We start from the raw sequence: 19597 nt of genomic DNA on the forward strand, positions 1-19597 counted from the left end.
ATAGGCAGAAGCAGGAAGGTTACAAGCCACTGGGGTCCCAGAACATTGAATTCAGCCCCATGCAGTACTTGTGACACTCTCCTCTGCAAAAGGTGAAGCCAATTTACCAGATACACACTATGTCAGCACTTGAAAGCCAAGTATGGTGATTATGCTACCTAGTGAACTACTGGGCCAGTTTCTCAGCAGCAACAGAAATGGTTACCAGTCATGTGTGTTCACAAGTCACTGCGCTGAACAGAAGATCAAAAAGCCAAAATGCCATTACTGAGAAAAAGTATGGAAGAAAAGGAAGTGGGGGCTCTCTTTAAAAATGGAGGCTCTCTTTAAAAATGGATGCTGTATAAAACTTTGACCACTTTCTTCGGTTCTTTGCCCACGATATTGTAACGGGTTTTATTTTCATCATGGGCTTTATTTTTATACAAATAGCTTAGCTGTGACATGCTAGCACCACTGGTTAGCATTCAACATCTCTGCTGACATCACATGCCAGCTAGTCAGATAACTGTCCACTCATCTTTAGCTCATCCTTTGAATTGAGTCATCCTTTTAGAAACACTTTCAAAGCTTTTTCCCTCAGCTTCACAATCCATGGGAGGATGCTACTCCTGGTTATTCCTGGGCTTTCCCAAAGTGCTATGAGTTCTACATATAAAGTTGTATTGGCTAGATCATTAGCAAAAGTGCAAATAAAAAGAGAAACCTGAGACTAAAGTATAAGCACTGGCTCTCTCAGCAGCTCCACTGAAGCCACAATATGTAGTAGTCAAATGTTCGGATCTCCATAATCAGGGCTGATGTGGCTCTTAAAAGGTCTATGTTTGGGGTGGAAAAAGCCATACCCTTAAAAAAAAGTTAAGATTTAATTTAATCCAAAAATGCATTAACAGACCCCATAACAGCACCTTGTTTAGATTAAGAAGGCATTATTATACATTTATTCCTAACTGGAAAACCTGTCCACTTACTCATCAATGTGTATTTGCAGTAGAATACTCGAGCCCCCAGCGTATTCTTCTGAACGGAGTTTGGGTCGGATGGGCCGTTTCTGAAGGGACAGAGTGGCTCCCCAAATTCAGTTTTTAAACACATTTGTAATGCAATACAACAGAGAGCTGGTTCTCCCACCCATCAGAGAATTACTGTCGAGAACATGATTGCCTAGCACATTTGGCGTGTGCCAGTTCTTCACTTCTCTGCCATTTAACATGTGAAAGTAGAAATTATTTTCGGATGTCCTAAAGCCATAGATCATACAACATGGATTATCCTATTGGCAGTGCATTTCCATTTCCACCGGCTGTAGCTCTAGGCTTGCAAGATGCCTGCCACTAACAGTAGAGTCAGACCATTACTGCTTTGGGTATGTAGCAAGAAGGGTAGGAAAGGAATGCTATAGAGGAGGATTTGGTATTGGTGGAAGAGGGATACTATATTTTCATGTTCTCTTTGAAAGGAAACCAGTCCCAGACATCAAAGCAGGTAGCTCTTTTTACCCCCACTTCCAAGATATTTGCAATTAGCAATGGCAGAGATGGTTGGGGGAGGAAAAACCAAGTGATCTTCAATCAGTTCTTTAAAACTTTTATTAAAAGCTCTGCGATCTCAGCTCCAGTCCAAACGAGAAATGAATCAACATTCTAAAACCAAACTCCACTGCATCCTGTTCCAGTCTATTGAAAGGACAAAGCTCCCAATGGTTCCAATTCTCCAGTCCCTGGAGACTTGAGTTCTGCAACTGTCATTCACCAAATCCGATCCCTAGTGGGTTTGTGATCTGAGAGGTGTTAGCACATTTACATGATGGAACCCCACACTGCCATTCTTCTGTAGAAGCGCCGTCAACACAATGTCCAGATCTCTTCATGAAGATTAAGGCCTGGTAGCTGCAGTCTATATGCCTTCCTGATTGATTCGACTGCTTAGGCAGCAGTCTCATTGATGCTACACATCCTAGCTAGAAGCAAGAGGCCACCCGCAAGAGAGGCAATATGGCTCAATATAAAAAGAGGGGAGACTTGTGCTGCAATAGAGGCTAGTCACAGAATTCTTTCAGGGGTTCTCCCACCTTTTCATTCCACAAGAACAAGCTCCTCTGATGGCCCCTCCCACTTCCCCACCTTTCATGACACTTCATAATTTCCAGCGCAGGTGTCACACAGCATGTGTGTATATGCATTATATAAATATCTACTTTACCCACACACACTATAGGTCTCTTCATATTGATATTACACACTCCAGAGAACACAACTGCAAACAATTTAGAAGTCCTAATAGTTCCAGAAAGAAAAAGAGAGAGAGAAATAAGCCACCCAGCATCCCTAAGAACGCTCCAGATTCCTTGTGTGTAACACTATATCCTGAAAAGCGGAATAATTAGCTTTTTGCAACGTTTTGCTCCCCTCCACACACCCAGTCTGCAGTCCCAGTGTTGGGAAGCTCAGGTTGCTCCCTTTCCACGGAGTAGTATTAGTACAGTAACATTTTCTCGGAAAGTGCTGCCTTGGTCCAGGGGAATCGGCCCCTCGTGCTGTGTTCTTCCACTTGTGCCCGGGTTCTGCTGAACCATTTACCGCTTTCTTGACCTTCTCCCTGCTTTTCATCACCCTTGAAGTAGCCACCCTGGAGGAGGGGAAAAAAAAGTGTTTCAGAAGAAAATAAAGTTTCGGGCACCTGAGAATTACACCAGCAATTCTCACCAGCAGCCCAGGCGTAGCTCTCTCTATATAAACCAATGGGCACCTTTATATTTGTACAGGAATCTCTCAACATTACCTACGTTGCCTTCCCCAATTTTCCATCACTTTTTTTATTGTTACTATTTTGCAAGACAGGTATCTTCTCTGGAGACAATGCTGCTGTGATTGAAGCCAACCAACAAGGGCAGGAATTCACTGAAAATCCATTGCCTTTGATATCCCCTCTAGCATTTGATTCTCTAATCTGTTGAGCCACAGCCCAAGCCTATACACCATTGGCTTTCAGCCAGGCAGGTACTAACAGGTGCTGGGGGGAGTAGGGTATCACAACCACCCTGCCATGCCCATATTGTTAAGTGAGAGAGAGGTCCTGGAAGGAGCAGGGTGACAGGATATGGTTACTGGTTAGGGAAGAAGAAGTTGAGAACCATTGCTACAGTGCACATTCATGGTCTCTGCCATCACTAGTCATCTCACCCCAGTAGAGTGTGTGGCAGAAGTCCTGAGGATTTTGGCTCATAAGAACCAGCGTACCTGCAGGAGTCACAGAAGCATTGACAGAGAGTGGTTCAAACACAAGGCAAGTGATTAAAGTCCAATAATTTATCTAAAGGAAGTACACATATAGGACGGGACGCCTTGGGAAATGATCTAATTCCAAGTTATAATGAAACAAAGAATCAGGGATTGGAGCCATTTTAATCTAGCCTTCAAACTGTTCTAATACTAGTCAGCACTGAGATAGTTCTATTTGTGTTGCAGTACTGCCCAGAGGCGTCAAAAATTAGATCAGGATGAGATCCCATCATGCAAAGATCTGACAGACGATAGCCAGTCCTGGCCCCAAAGAGCTTACAAACAGAAGAAAGGATGAGAGCAAAAGAAGAATTATCCCCATTTTACAGATGGGGAAATGAGGCACAGGAAGATAAAGTAACTTGATCAGTGGCAGATCTAGGAACTGAACCCAGAGTCCCAATGTGCATTAACCACAAGACCATCCTTCCACTATGGCACCAACTGCAGCTGCTTCTCTTTCAAAATGTTCTTTCGCCAGAGTTTCTAAACATAGATGGTTGTCACAGCTTCTTGCCAAATCTCAGTGTAAAGACTATTGCTAATCCATTTGGGTTTCTCAAGCTTCATTTTAAAAACGCGTGCTTAAAAACGGTTTGGACAAACAGATCTGTAAGCAAGAGCCAGCGCAACAATGCCAACTTCCTACCCTAAAATGTTTCTGGTTCCAGCTGTCTCGAGAAGGAACCACCCACAAGCCACCCCAACCGATGTAAGAAAGCAGAAGTGGCAGATTGCAGTGAAGGCTCAAGACTAAAAAGAGAGAAGACAACATCACAATTACAAATGCTTCTAAAAAAATCTCCTTCTATTCCAAACATCCTTAGCTGTACAGCTCTTTGGTTGAAGTCTTTTCCTGGGGTGGAGGAAAGGATATTGAGGTAGCTTGTTAGTACAACTGCTTATTGAAAATTTTCTAATAGGATCTTTTTTCTTGCAAAGAAGAGTACATTGCTAACTAACCAAGGACAAGACCAAAATGTAGACATGCTGCAACTGAATGTATTTTAATCTTTGTTTATACTGAAGAGAACAGCAATACAGTGTGTGTCTCAGCTAGACAATTGACATGCTAGAGGCTACTGGCTTTTATTGAAGTTCCAAGCAAAGTGGTTGATTAAAAAAACAAAACAAAAAAACAGTAAGCTTGTGCGTTTGAATGTTCTTAATGCTTTGATTAACCCTTTTTGTGTTAAATATTTTCCTTTCTGCATTTTCTTAAAAAGGAAAAATCTATACTACAGATCATGCCAATGGCTATAGTCCAGAATCCAACATACTGGATTAAAGCATACTGAGTCCTACTAAAGTTATTCAGGGGAAATCAGGGTAACGATAAAAACCAGAAGTCATCCCCCATATCAACCTGGGACTCTATCAATACAATTTGGCAGTGGGACCATAAAACCTTTTTATACTGTGCAAATATTATGCAGGCATATCTGGTGCATCAGTAACACCACCAGTATCAGAAGATTACCTTGAGTAACAGACAAGTTCTTCAGAATATCGATCCGACAGCCTTCTCCATTGTAAAGAGACAATCTGCCTCCCACATGGTAATTTGATGTATATTCAATGTTAACTTTTATTCTATTGCAGAATAATGTACTCCCTCCCATTTTATTTATTGGTATCTTCTGACTCATTAACATGCATAAAGTTCCTTATTTAGCATAAGGCGAGCCAGGTAAAAATGCTGCTAGCCTCCCTCTCCTGCCCATACACAATGCACACACATACAGACACATGAGACTCCTGAAGGAAGTTCCAACGGTCTTGCTTGGAGTTGCACCCTTGGCTTGCTGATGTGCCCATATCTGCTGTTGCTTCCTATATAGTTTGATTAAACAAAAATGTGTTTATAGTCTCTGTTCTCAGTGCGATCTCTCCTCTCTCCAAAAAAAAGAGGGAACAAGAGGAGTTCTTTTTTCAAAAGGCTCTTAAGATAATGTCTGTTTAACTTTACCACCACAGAGATACGTTTCTTTACACTAGCTACAGCAGGTAATTTCCCTGGGGGAAAAAAAATGCTTTTCTGCCAGTGCAGTTCTATTGGTGGCAGGACTGGGCACAGAGCAAGTCTAGAGGACATGTTGGTAAGAATGCCCAGGCCTGGTCTACATTATTGCTTCCGCCATCACAACTCCAGTATACAGCGAGAGATCTCCCTCTTCCAAAAAAACAGTTCAGCAAAATGCTTATTAGGGCCCACAAAAGCTAGGGATTAATAGCATTGACTAAAGCCAGGCACTCTGCAATTCAGACTAGGCCTCTGAGCTGCCTCAGAACTTCACTTCTGATCTGCAAAGCCTTAGGTCAAAGACTCTCTAACTGCAGTCCATAGAGCACTTATCTGTCTCTAGGCAACAAATTACATTGAATGGCAGCTAAAATATATTAAATCATTTCCTTCTTCATTTTTCCCAAGGGAGCAATTCCTGGAGTTGCCACAGAGCTAATAAGTAATGATCACAAGCAGGAGGAGGAAGTGATGCCTTATACCAGCGGTGTCCAAACTATGGCCCAACGGCCATACACGTCCCACCAGAGCATTTCATAAGGCCTGAGGCCTGCTTCAACACAATATACTAACAACCGATTCATTAGCACTTTGTTGTCATGTTTACATCATTTTAGTTTACACAAGTCTGTAAACAGACAATACTGTACATAGAAACAACCTAATACATATGAAACAAGCTAAACTTAAACTATAAATCAATACGGGGACTTTAAATCTTATTAAAATATGTAGAATTTGTTTGTTCTCCAGCAGGTTGTGCTTAAGTTTATGTGGTCCTCTTGTGTAATAGGGCAGGGCCCCACTGCCCTATACATTTGTAATACATGGTCAAAAATTACGGAATAGTTTGTTTCCCTCTACCCTAGTTAATCCAGATTTATCAAGCAAGAATTGCTAAGTATGCAGAAGTTTTTCCACCTTTCACAGCTCTGTTTCGTGACCCTCTTTTTTGCCTGGTCTTTTGTTTTATCGTCCTACCCGAGGAAAAACGACAAGAGGAAAAACTGGAAGGATAATAGCAGCTGACCTCCATGAGTCAAGTCTTTGATATTGCAAACTGGAATGAAAGTTGATCTGCCATCAAGCAAGGAAGCTGAACTCAGCATGAGAAAAAGCTTTATAGCTGTTTTCTTTCCTTAATGGAGAACATAATGAATTAGTCTGTTGTGAAGCAAGGACTTGGGAGAGCGCGCAGAGGCAGAATGATAGGAACCTATGGATTCTGCAATTTCCTCCTACCCCAGAGAGCTGCTCATCCCATTATGCAAAGAGAACCAACTCAGGATACCACAAAATAAAGTAGAGGTGTCAATGTGTCATCACAAATAGAGGTGATTTTAGTAGGGCCATTGTGGACAGCTGGGAGGAAGGAGGAAATCGAGGATACCACCTTCATAAGACGTTAGTTTCATTTAATAAAACAGACTTAGGTTAACAAGTGCTTTCCTCCCAATCTCATCCTACTTCAGTGGGGTTCCTCCCCACCACCACCCGCACTCTCACACGCACTCCACTTCAACTCGGATATGTAAAACAGCACTCAAGCATCTGACATTTACAAGCAAGGCCTGTTTCGCTAAAGAAATAATTCATTGCAGGGGAGAGAGAGCAGCAAGCTTCCTCCCCCTCCACCCCAGACTACTGTATTGTTTACATTTTAGGATTTAGCCAAGTGTGTCTGCACCATCTCAGGCAGCACTCTTTAATCTAACAAAGTGGCAGCTAAGTGCCCACAAACTGACAGAACTCACTTTAGAAGTAGCATAGAGCAGAGTGACAAAAGTCACTTTTCGCTGCTGGAGACTGGCTGCTGACCCTGTCTGGAAGAAACAGACTGGTCTCTAGATTGGGTTCAGTTATACCCTCTCCTACACCAGTGCAGTTCTTATTAATTTTGGTGAATCTGAGCAGAAAACGAGACCTATAATCTTTAAAGCTACTTTCTTCTATAAACACTTGAACTGAGATGTCCTATGGTTAAGTAATTCCTTGTAAAGCTACTAAAAGTAAATCCCTTGATATTTCCTACAGCCAAGACTTCCTAACTTACACTCTTGATGTAAGAGTTGAATTACGAGAGTTTACATGTGTAGGAAATGTGTGCCCTATGCTGTCTTTTTATGGCATAAAAAGGATCTCCTGGTTTCTTGCTTCTGCCTGATACTGGCCCATTTGAAATACTGCTGAGTTGTTTCACGTATATTAATTTTTGTCGTTATCACCAACAGCATATGTGCATTTATGTTTACAGACAGCGAGAGCTCATAAAGCAGGGGTCCCCAACGTGGTGCTCGCGGGCGCCATGGTGCCCGCCGGGGCGTCTAAGTGCGCCCACGTACTGGCTGGCAGATGAGCATCCGCCAAAATGCCGCCGAATTTTGGCAGCATTTCGGCAGCGACGCCTCTGGATGACGCCATTTGTCGGCGGCATTTCGGCGGATGCTCGTCCGCCGCCGCGGTCCTCCGTGGCTCCTCGTCTGGCGCCCACCAGACGAAAAAGGTTGGGGACCACTGTCATAAAGCTATCACTGAAAACATATGTGGGCCAGAAAGCAGAAGGTAAAAGTATCTGTGCTACAGTATTAGGTCACAACTCTGACATTTTCCTGGAATATTTGAGCAATGCATGGAGAACTGGCAAGGTGACCTCAGAGTACGTTAAACCCAAGCTGCAGCTCTCCCTTGGCTCAGGAGTAGAGGGGATGTTGAATCTACATATCAGGACATTTCTGCAGCAAGTAAGGATAAAAAGCAAGCACGATTTGTTTTAAAAAATAGGAAAGCCAGGCAGTTTTTATACACCATAAAAAAAGGGGGGTACATTTTTGCTTTGCACCTGTAAAATCAAACTGAAAACAACAAAACATGGTGAAGAGATCAGTTTATAGCCTTCTATCTTCTGCCATAGATACTCCTTATTTTTCTGAAGATATCACATGAAAAAGCCATCACACGCTCACAGCTGGTATAGTCAGTCAGGATACCGACAACCACACAACCATTTGTGCTCATGTAAGCCTTGATATTTTTAAGCTGAAACAATATTTGTTTAATGTTTATTAACACAAAACTAGGACAGGCAAGGGCAAATTTACTGTTATGTTTCACCTACCAAAAACCACCTACTATGCTTTTCAAAAATGCATCACCTTTCATTCCTGATGTAGCTAGCGAATGAAGAATGAGAATCTCTTAGAGAGCCTCTGCCAGATGGCCAAGGGAATGGAACAGACCCATGAGTCAGAGGAAGAGAATTCCAGCAGAGCTGAGGGGAAGCTACCCACAATGATGTAATAATGGAAAGTCCCAGAGCAAACATTGGAGTCCCTTAATCTAACAAAAACTCTCCAGAAAAGTTCTCAGATTGTCAGGTTTCCAATGCTCCACCGGCTTTCCTGTTGCTGAGATGCAGATGGCTTAAGACACTTGAGTCACTCTGCTAGGCTTGCTCAAACCTATCCCTAGCAGATCTGCCCTTTTACATCTTGAAATGGATTCTTTAAGATTTGCAAATTTAGTACTTGTGGAAGGTGTCTGATTACCAGCCCTAGAAGCTGTGGATGAGCAAAGACTTCCAAAGAGATACAGCTGGTGCAGTGTCAGTGCAAGATTTCACCACACTGCTCAAGCCAAACCTGAATGTGCCTCCCCACAAAAAGAAATTAGCCAAGTCTTCATGCTTTTTTAATCTTGGGCCACTCTGGCAAGTCTTCCAATTAGGGAGGCGGTTTTCTGATGTTGACATTTGTTCACTGGGACCCAGATTGAGACCTTTTTCTTACATATAGGCCATTAACCACCATTAAATTAGAATGGCTTTGAATCCAGCTACTTGGGTGTGACTAAAATTAGTGATCTAGATTTTTTTGTTCCTCTGGCCCATTACCAGTTCCAGGAACCCCAATCTACTCTAAGCAGCTGACCAGAGCCAAGTTCTCTATTGTAACACCTAGAGCAGCGGTCCTCAAACCTTAGCAACCCAAGGACCCCCATTTTGATTTAAATTTTTTCCTAGACCCCCAAACCAGCTTCTAATTTTCCCCAGGGGAGCTCAACCCCCACTCAGCCCCAGGCCCTGCCCACACTTCACCTCTTCCCCCAAGGCCCCAACCACCACCCCCGCCCCCTTCTTCCTTCCCCCTCCCCCGAACACTCCCTGTCCCCCCCTCCCAGAGCCTCCTGCACACTGCTGAACAGCTGTTCCGCAGCATGCAGGAGGCTCTGACTCCTCCCCCTCCCTCCCAATCAGTGGGGCCAGCAGCCCTGGACATGACTCGCAGACCCCCTGGAGTACCCTTGCGGACCCCAGTTTGAGAACTGCTGTCCTAGAGGGCAAGCACTGGATTAAGATGACTTTATGGACTTTGCATAGCAGAAAGATATAGACAAGGGATGTAAATATCTGTTAAAAAGTTAACCGGTTAAAACTATTAAAATTATATCATTTAACTAAAACAACAAGGAGTCTGGTGGCACCTTAAAGACTAACAGATTTATTTGGGCATAAGCTTTCGTGAGTAAAAACCTCACTTCTTCGGATGACCCCAGCAACTGGAGACCCATCTCCCTCTGCTCCACCATGTACAAACCGTACACCAGCTGCCTGGCAGCCAGGATCACGGAATGGGCGACGACCGGGGGAGCCATCAGCCCCGCCCAGAAGGGCTTCATGCCGTCGGAGGGGTGCTACGAGCACAACTTCCTGCTCCAGACCGTCATCCAGACGACCAGGAGAACGCGGAAGCAGCGCTCGATAGCGTGGCTCGACCTGGCCAACGCCTTCGGGTCCATCCCCCACCATCACATCTTCGACACCCTACAGGAGTTTGGGATGCCAGAGACCTTTCTCCACCTGATCCGGGAGCTTTACTCACGAAAGCTTATGCCCAAATAAATCTGTTAGTCTTTAAGGTGCCACCAGACTCCTTGTTGTTTTTGTAGATACAGACTAACACGGCTACCCCCTGATACTTGATATCATTTAACTGTTAACCGAGGTCGCTCCAGTGGGCCGGTGCAGGGTGGGCGGGGCTGCTTCAGCCTGGGTCCTACCGGCCGGCCGGGCTGCCGGGGATGGGGTCCCGCCTACCTGCCACAGGTGGGGCTGCTCCAGCCCACCCAGTCTGCTGTGGCCAGGGTCCTGCTGGCTGGCCGGGGCCCGGGCTGCTTTGGCCCATCGGCCAGGTGTGCTGCTGGGGTTAATGGTTAAAGTCCGGTTAACGGTAAGCCTAATGCTTACCGGTTAACTGGTTAACCTTTTACATCCCTACTATAGACCCAGTTTCAGAAAGGGGAATGGCACTGCATAATTGACTCCCAAGTAATTCACATCAGTTACAAAGGAGGTACTTACACCTGTTTCAGCTTTACTCTTTAAATATCTGTTGAAGTTTGATTTCTCTGAAGAATGACTAGGACATAACAGCTGAAGAAAGAAGTTACAATGAGAAATAAATTCCCTTCAGTGTTATACCATGATCAAGAAGACAGGTTTGCAAGACATTACATACACTATTGTTCCTCACAGCTATAATTTATTGGGTAGGTACAAGACATTCTACAAGAAGTTTTCCCCTTGATGCTCAAAAAGGAACACTATCAAATGCATTTTAAATCTGGTCAATTTATAGACCTAGAACTGTTGTAATACAATACAGAATGGTCTTGAATTATTTTAAAGTCCATTATTTCTGAGAACTTTAAAAAACTAGGCTGCCTTGTTCAGCAGTTCCCTCAATAAACCTCATTTTCAGAGCTGTGCAGACATCAGTGAGGTTGGTGATAATACAAAAATGTGTTTTGACATGCAAAGGCGTTTTATATTAATTTCAGTTCCATTCAAAACTGGATGAGGAAAGTGCTTGACAAATTGGAGAGAAATTAATTGATAGGAAGATTCCTGAGCTTGTAAGATTACAAAAAACAAAGTGTACAAAATGCCTAACTACTGAAAACATTAATTGGAACTGCTCGTTTATAATTATAAACAGCTCCTTTCTACAATCCAAGAAGGGAAGAAAAGGAGTGGGTAATAATCCAGCTATCAAATATGGAAGACTATTTAGTCTGAATTAGATCTCGAAGAATGAACCAAATATAGAAAAGAATATTTACCTCTAACTAGCTCAAATATTTAGTCTTCTATTTACACTTGTTTTACTTTGGTGTTTACTGTACAGTGAAGTTGCATACAACTAATTTGATACCAGTGTATGTTGGACGGGTAATACATGTCCTGAGATAGTCAGTCACATGTCATGTCAACCCACCTTTGGATATGAAAGTACTGCCGAAAGTCAATTTTGCCAGTGACTATTCAAAAGTAGTTTTATTCATGTTATTCAGTGCCTTGAACTAGTTCACGAGCACTTGAGACCATTCAAAAGTTAGCTTTTAAACCAATGGATCCAGGCGACATCTCTATTAAATAGAGACATTTGAAAAAATATGAAGAACGACACGTAGCTAACATGGCACTCTTGGTTACCACAGCCTTGGCAAGCAAAATGGAGTCTTTTGATACTATGATGTACAGTTTAAGAAACTTACCATGGGCACTAGCCAGGAGAGCTTCTTCTGCAAGTTTCCTGATCTCCTCCAAGTGACAGCTACATACTAGCTGTGTTGCTAAACAAAATAGGAAACCCACATACCTCAGTGTGTGCTGCATAGTTAAAAAAAACTTTCAAAGACCCTGGGAAATCACAGAATTTTAATTAATGGTGGCTAAATTCATACTGTGTTTACTGTAATCCATACCGGCCCACACCTACCCTGTTACTTATAAACACACACTCCGCATTATACTCTTTACAGGGTTACAAAACAACCTTTACTTTAATACAGTGGCTTTTATTTCCTCACCATTTGGTGATACTTGAGGAGTAAGGGCATGTCTGGGCAGCCCAGACTGGATTTAAAATACAAGGTAGGAAAGAAGATAAGCAACAGTGGAGCACTAGAGATAATTAGCACATACACAGAGCTTTCATATACTGTGAATCTGTATGACCAATTCTCCTTTGGCCCTCACCAAGCCCAGGTAACCTCCTCACACCCAGTGCTAGCTTCACAAATCCCAGCACCCAACATCAGCCATGTGGTTTTGGTTTTCATTTTTTTTCCTGGCTACAGTCTCCTAGAATCATAGATGTGTAGGACCAGAAGGGACCTCGAGAGGTCATCTAGTCCTATCCCCTGCACTCAAGGCAGGACTACGCAATAGCTAGACCATCCCTGACAGGTGTTGTCTAACTTATTCTTAAAAACCAGTAATAATGGAGATTCCGCAACCTCCCTAGGCACTTTGTTCCTATGCTTAACTACCCTGACAGGAAGCTTTACCTAATGTCCAACCTAAACCTTTCTTGCTGCAATTTAGGTCCATTGCTTCTTGTCCTATCCTCGGGTTAATGAGAACAATTTCTCTCTCCTCCTTTTAACAACCTTTTATGTACCTGAAAACTGTTATCACGTCCCCTCTCAGTCTTCTCTTCTCCAGACTAAACACTTTTTTCAATCTCCTTCATAGATATTTTTTCTAGACCTTTAATCGTATTTATTGCTCTTCTCTGGACTTTCTCCAATTTGTCCACATCTTTCCTGAAATGTGGTGTCCGGTAATGGACGCAATATTCCAGTTGAGACCTTATCAGCGCAGAGTAGAGTGGAAGAAGTACTTCTTCTATTTTGCTTACAACACTCCTGCTAATACATCCCAGAATGTTGTTTGCTTTTTTGGAGGTGGGTGGGTGGGAGGTAACAGTTACACTGTTGACTCATATTTAGCTTATGATCCACTATGACCCAAGTACTCCTTCTTAGGCAGTCATTTCCCATTTTCTATGTGTGCCACTGATCACTTCTTCCTAAGTAGAGTACTTTGCATTTGTCTTTATTGAATTTCATCCTATTTACTTCAGACCATTTCTCCAGTGTGTCCAGATCATTTTGAATTTTAATCCTATCCTCCAAAGCACTTGCAATCCCCCGCAGCTTGGTATTGTCTGCAAACTTTATAAGTGTACTCTCTGTTATTATCTAAATCATTGACGAAGAGATTGACCAGAACCAGAACTGATCCCTACGGGCCCTTCCAACTAGATTGTGAACACTGCAAGCACCTAAGATGGTACTTCTTGAATGTTGTATTCAACTTGTTTAAGTCACTGAGACAGTTGGGTAATGACTCCAGATTGTCTAGTTATGCTGGAGACCAGCCTAATCAGAACTTATCCATATCCCCACTTTACCTATATCTAGTCACCCAGTTGCTCTTATTCCTGTTAAACCAGGCCTGATTGTACTCTTGACTTTATGTCTCTCCTCCCTGCTCCTTCCAGCTGGGGAACAATTTCATTTATACAATAGCCAAAAGCTATGAAATGGACCAGTTTATAGGATGAAGCTATTGAAAAAGCATAAGCCAGAATTGCAGTTTAACACGGGACAAGCTAGTCACATTTTTCCACTGAAGTTTTGACCACTCTGAACAGCCTACCCTTGAAGGGATGCAATCTAGTCAGTTTCAAAGAGCAATTTAAGTAGTGGTTTCAAGTCTCACACCTGCCCCTAAATCTTCCTGCCAGTTTTGGTGGTGTTGTATTGTTGTTTCTTTTAAATAATTGAAAAAGGTTTTAAACTCATGTGTCCTGAAGGACGGTCAAACAAGAGAAACTGATATACATGGGAAAGTGGGGGTACATGACCCGTCAAATGCAGAGAACAAATCGCAAGGAGAAATTATTTCTCAGATCTCAGTCAGATTAGGGATTACTCTGTTACAAAGAGCAGATACAAATAAAATAAAATACAAACATAGGTGATGGAAGCTGCTGTCCCTTTAGGGAGACCACTCTATTGTACAAGCCTCTAGGAAAGGACCAGATTCTGTCCTTCACTTAGATGGATTGGGACAGATCTAAGGTTAGTGACAACCTTGAGACTTTCATGATGGAATCCAGCATCTATAGAAACTGTTCTTCACTATCCCTGCTCCTGCCCTTTCCCCTCATTACCAATATATCAAAGCATTCCTTGCTAACCTCCCCACCCCAGACCCGCACCCAATTTATGAGAAATAATTCAGAGCAGGATAATATGCAGCACTAAATTAAAGGCCACTGAGTTTGTGCCAATTAAAATTACATTCAGTACTTCTCAACTTGATGAATTTATGGCATATTCCATTACAGAAAAGTAGAAGCATTTCTGAACCTTAGCCCTGAGGCTGTCACGGAGTGTGAGGGAGTCAGGGAGAGCTGCACCCTCACTTCCTGCGATTCACCGTGACTCTCAGCCAGCCAGTAAAACAGAAGGTTTATTAGACGACAGGAACACAGTCCCAAGCAGGGCTTGTAGGTAGGACAGGACCCCGCAGCCAGGTCCCTCAGGGGGACAAGGAGCTTAGACCCCAGACTTGGGGTTCCCTGCGTCTTCCCAGCCAGCCCCAAACTGAAACCCCCTCCAGCCGACTCACTCCCCTTCCCCGGCTCCTTCTCTAGCCTTTGTCCCGTTTCCTGGGCAAAGGTGTCACCTGGCCCACCCCCTTCTGGCTCAGGTATCATCCCTCAAATAAAGTCATCCCCTGCTATCCCATCCCCAATGCAGACAGTCCCAGTAAAACTAAACGACATTCCCAGGTCAATCCGCCCCGCTCCCTACTGCGTCACAGTGTCACACTGGAGGGGGGAGGCAGCTTGGGTTGAGATCCAGTTTTATTTGTGATTATTCCAGACTACAACTCTCACAGGAAGAATTCTGATCTCAATTGCAACTGCCTTTGGGCCTGGCAGGCTAGTGGGAGCACAATACTCTGGCTAGGGGTGAGGAATAAGGGGCGCAGAGAAAAGTCCAGCTCCCCAGCCCAGACACTTGCTCAAGGCTGCACTATATCAAAGCCACATGCTCAACCTCAAGGGAGGGAGGAAGGGTCACACAACACATGCTATAGCAATTCTCCAGTGGATGAAGAGAATGGCACCTAATGGCCACAGGGAAAGTATGCCTGTGTGGAATTCTCAGGGCAAGGGGCAGACAGGAACCCCAGGAAGGACATAGTACTAGTTATATGCTATAAAACTCTAGTACGGGGAGCTGATCTGGATCTTGCAATCTCTGATCTTAGGGATTTCCCAAGGATTGGCTCAAGTTAATTCTACTGCCATCAATGCGATGTGACATGACAGCTGGAGCCAGGGGTTTAATTCCCCCAAACACTGCTCAGCCCAGGCAAAGAATGTTTTCCCTATGTAAGCATTCGTAAGCAGCCAAAAATAGCACAATTAAGTTACACCAGTGGGGCAGTGTCCCACAGTGGCTCTTAATCAAGATCAACACTGTACTCTCATAACAACAACAACAACAAAAGACAAAAACATCTCTCCAAGTCCAAATGCAGCCACTTGAGAATCAGGTACAGCTTTGGATGCACTGAAGCCTTGTCAGCACAGTAAGTAGTCTCAAACAAGCACAAAATATGAGGGGGAGATTTAATAGCCATACCACTGACCTGCCCGTGTTTACCGGGGTATGCAGGGGACACAAAGAAGGCCAGCATTGCCATTGGCTGTGGCTATATCTGCAAGATTTAGAGAGATGTCCATGAAAAATCAGACATCTTGAAGCAGAAGGGATGAAGTTGGGCTATAGTTTATAGAACATGAGAACCATTAGCCTTTTCAGTCACCTTTATACAGCTATGAACCCACAGCAATAAACCAAGTCGATACTTCATCCTGGTACGGCATGCACATCTAAAAGCACTGTTTTAGAACAGAGGAGCATTTGGCCAAAGACATATTGTGTGTGTGGGGAGGGAGGAGGAAGGGAAGACATCACCTTTTTTAATCTAGGGCTGGATTTTCAGATGTGCTGAGCATTCAGCTCCAGGGGAAGTTCATAGATCTTCAGTTGCTCAGCCCCTCAAAATTAGGGCATGTCTACACCTCAGTGTGTACCACAATGCCTACCTGGCAATTTTTACCCACGATAATGCATGGAAAACTAGTGTAAGTATGTCTATCAGAAGAGCAGCACACCTCAGCCTGCAGGGTAGACATGCCCCTTAGGCTGCTAACTTTAGGAGTCCATAAATTTGAACGTTTAGTGCAAGATTTCGGTACGCATGTCATTTTTTGCACCATTAAGTATCCTACTAACTTGTTGCAAACTACTATAATATTCAGTTCTGAGGTGCATAGGTGTACCATAGGTGTAACTTCTTTAGTGGTTTAGATAGCTACTGAATTTGAGTCTAACTGTATTTTTACACACACAGGCTGATCTCAAATATTGCACGGGGGGGGGGGGGGGGAGAGGAGAGCACAAACCTCCTCAGAAGAAAAGTGCAAGCAGCCTGTCTTTCTAACACTAAGTTGTCAAAGCCAATGAGGAAGAGGAAAAAAGGTACTTACACAGCTTCCACCTTCCAGTCATCTTCATCGTCCTAAGAGAGACGTAGGTAGGGTTACCAGATGCCGGACAGAACTTGTACCCTGTAAGAACAAAGAACACAAACGTTGCCATTTCATCCAACAGCTGCAAGTAAAACAGGAAATCGAAGATTGTTCTCGTGACCCCATATTGTCATGACACATTAACCTAATAAGGGCTTCTTGGCCACTAAATATTGCATCCTATGAATGAAAGCAGAGATGCAACAAAGTTTCCCCCCACCTTACTGCTGTTAATCGCTGGACAAAGAATGTTAGCCCTCTGATTTTACTGCATTCCGTGTCATTTTAAATATAGTTAGAATTCCAAATGTCATTTCAGTACTTTTAAACAACTACAGCAAGACTTTGCTTTAAAGGGAAAGAGATGCCCCCTACGTCGTTTGGCACCACCAACAGTTAATGTATTCCAAAGATCCCTGCATGGTGGCTTGGATTATACTTTAAGAAACCATGTATTTTAAAGTCACCAAGCAAATAAAGACTGTAGATGGAGAAGTGAAAGCTCATTTGACTGGCTCCCTGGGGTCTCAATTACCACAGGGCAACCCGTAGCCTAATTTTTTTTTCCTTTGTACACTCTTGATTAATTTCCTTCAGACATTTTAAAATCAAAAAACAAAAATTCAATAATGTAATTACTTTCAGACGTCTCGCGTATAATCCAGCAACCTTGCAGGACAAGCATGAAACTTAAAAACCCCAGCCTCTTTCCTTCCCCCATGCCCTCAGGAGTACCAGTGCTCAAGATTGGCAAAAATCAGATCTCAGCAGCAGGCTTTGAGAAGTTATATTACAATGTGGAAAAGCACCTCTGATTTTTTATTTAGTTACAGTTAAAAATGAATGAGAGAGAGAGAGAGGGAGGGAGGGAGAAAGCGTGGATAAAATTTTCCACTGGAATGGAACAGCAAACTTGACAACAATTGGAATGACCTGTGTGAAGTAAATGTAACATACAATATATGGAAGGAGGAGAGGGGACAAGAGCAAGAGGGAGAACAATGGCATCACCTTTTTATAACCTCTTATTCAATGAAGAAATATTTCAAGTAAAGAGTTACCTGGGAAATATGTCTCATTAGAGTTATGACACTATTTGACACAAGACGAGGGACAATTCTGTGACTTGAAATCTAAATGACTCAACCTATTACTCACATATAAAAGAGTCCCTTATATTTCAGTGGGAACATACAAGAGTTTCCATAGAGTACCAAAATCAAGAGCATAGTCTATTACCCCTATGGGTTATGAAAAATGTTTGAAAGCAGGCAAGTGAAAACTACTAAGAGGTCAGTTCTCTCTTGGGATGTGTGCGCGCAGCTTCCATTGACTTCAACAAGACCTGCATGCATGTATCCCAAGGCACAATTTGGCCCCAAACTTAATTTTTAGTATGTTTACACTACATTGTTCTAAGCCCAACAGTGCAGTCAGCAAAGCTCAGTCTGTCTCTGGGGGAAAGTTAGTAAATATTACAAATAGAAGATCCAATTTAAAGACAGCCAGGGGGATACTGCCACTAGGGAAAGAAGGCAAGTTATTTTCAGCTGGAACAGTGAGAGGAGAGTTTTAACAGTCTACCAAGGTGCCAGAGCATGGCATCACCATGACCTGAAAGTATCTGACTGTTCTCAACCTGCCTTTACTCTAAGGTACTTGCAAACTCCTTTCTCAACCAACCGTGGTGACTATTATCTGAGTACCGCACAATTGGCAACACTTATCACCCCCAACGCCCCTCAGAAGGGACATGTATAATCCCCGTTTTACAAGTGGGGAACTGAGGGACAGAGCAACCACCCTCAACATATTTTTTGCCCCAGCAGGCATTGGGGGCTTGACCCAGAATTCCAATGGGCAGCGGGGACTGCGGGATAGCTGCCCACAGTGAGCCGCTTCCAACGTCGACGCTTGCCCGTTAGTGTGGACTCAAAGTCGAATTACTGTCCTTAGTCTGGATACACATGTTCGACTTTGTAATATCGGTTCCACAAATTCACTTTAAGTAAAATCGAACTACTCTTGTAATGTAGACATACCCTAAGTGACTTACCCAAGGTCATTAAGGATGCGAACCCTATTGCTAAGAACATTACAAATTAGACTGAACAGCACTTGGAGAAAGACTGTAAGAACAGTTCTGCATGGCACTGGGAGGTGGATACAGTGGTCTAAACGGTCTTTTTCCATCTCTGACTTCGATGGCTATTCAGACATCCAGTTAAGCACGTTAGCAGGCTATTGCCATTCAAATAATCAGCTACAAAATTTAGGCCATGTCTACACTACGGGCGCTGCAGCTATGTAGCTGTTTCCTGCAGATATAGAAGGGTTTTTCCTGTCACTGAAGGTAATTCGCCTACCCAAGTGGAGGTAGCTAGATCAACAAGCATTCTTCTGTGGACATAGTTGCATCTATAGGGGCGGTTAGGTACAGTGCTATGCAACGTTCCTATGTCTGTCTACATTTTAAGTTATATATTTGCACTGAGGGCCGGTCTATAAGTTGTCCTCAAGCTTCAACACCAACATTTTGTAGGTGATTCAACCTCTTATAGCTATTGGTTCAGAACTTTGTGCAGTTTTAGGAAGACGGGCGAAAATCTGAATTTTTTGGAAAGCAAAGAATTTCAGTAAACTGATTTCTTCAGGACGGGGACCATTCTTACGGTCTCTCTACAATAACTAGCACAACAGGTCCCCCATTTCATTTGGAGCTTCTAGATTCTCCTGAAATAATCTAAATAATAATCCACCGAAGTAGGTCCAGAATGGGCTTTCTGACCCATTTTTATTCACTTCAAGCCCTGCTCACAGACAGACAGACATAT

General features: G+C 43.2%; 1 protein-coding gene across 1 annotated transcript in view; it reads right to left on the reverse strand.

Annotated features, from left to right (window-relative positions):
• Positions 1-2293: 2293 nt before the first annotated feature.
• The window catches only part of GPR107 (G protein-coupled receptor 107), a 52246-nt gene continuing 34942 nt past the window's right edge, over positions 2294-19597 (reverse strand). The window contains 2 exon segments of the mRNA XM_054007951.1: positions 2294-2628; positions 16722-16802. Coding sequence (XP_053863926.1) covers positions 2609-2628; positions 16722-16802 — 101 coding nt within the window. The 3' untranslated portion in view covers positions 2294-2608.

Source organism: Malaclemys terrapin, chromosome 17 (genome assembly GCF_027887155.1).
Source record: "Malaclemys terrapin pileata isolate rMalTer1 chromosome 17, rMalTer1.hap1, whole genome shotgun sequence".
NCBI classification, from domain to species: domain Eukaryota; kingdom Metazoa; phylum Chordata; order Testudines; family Emydidae; genus Malaclemys; species Malaclemys terrapin.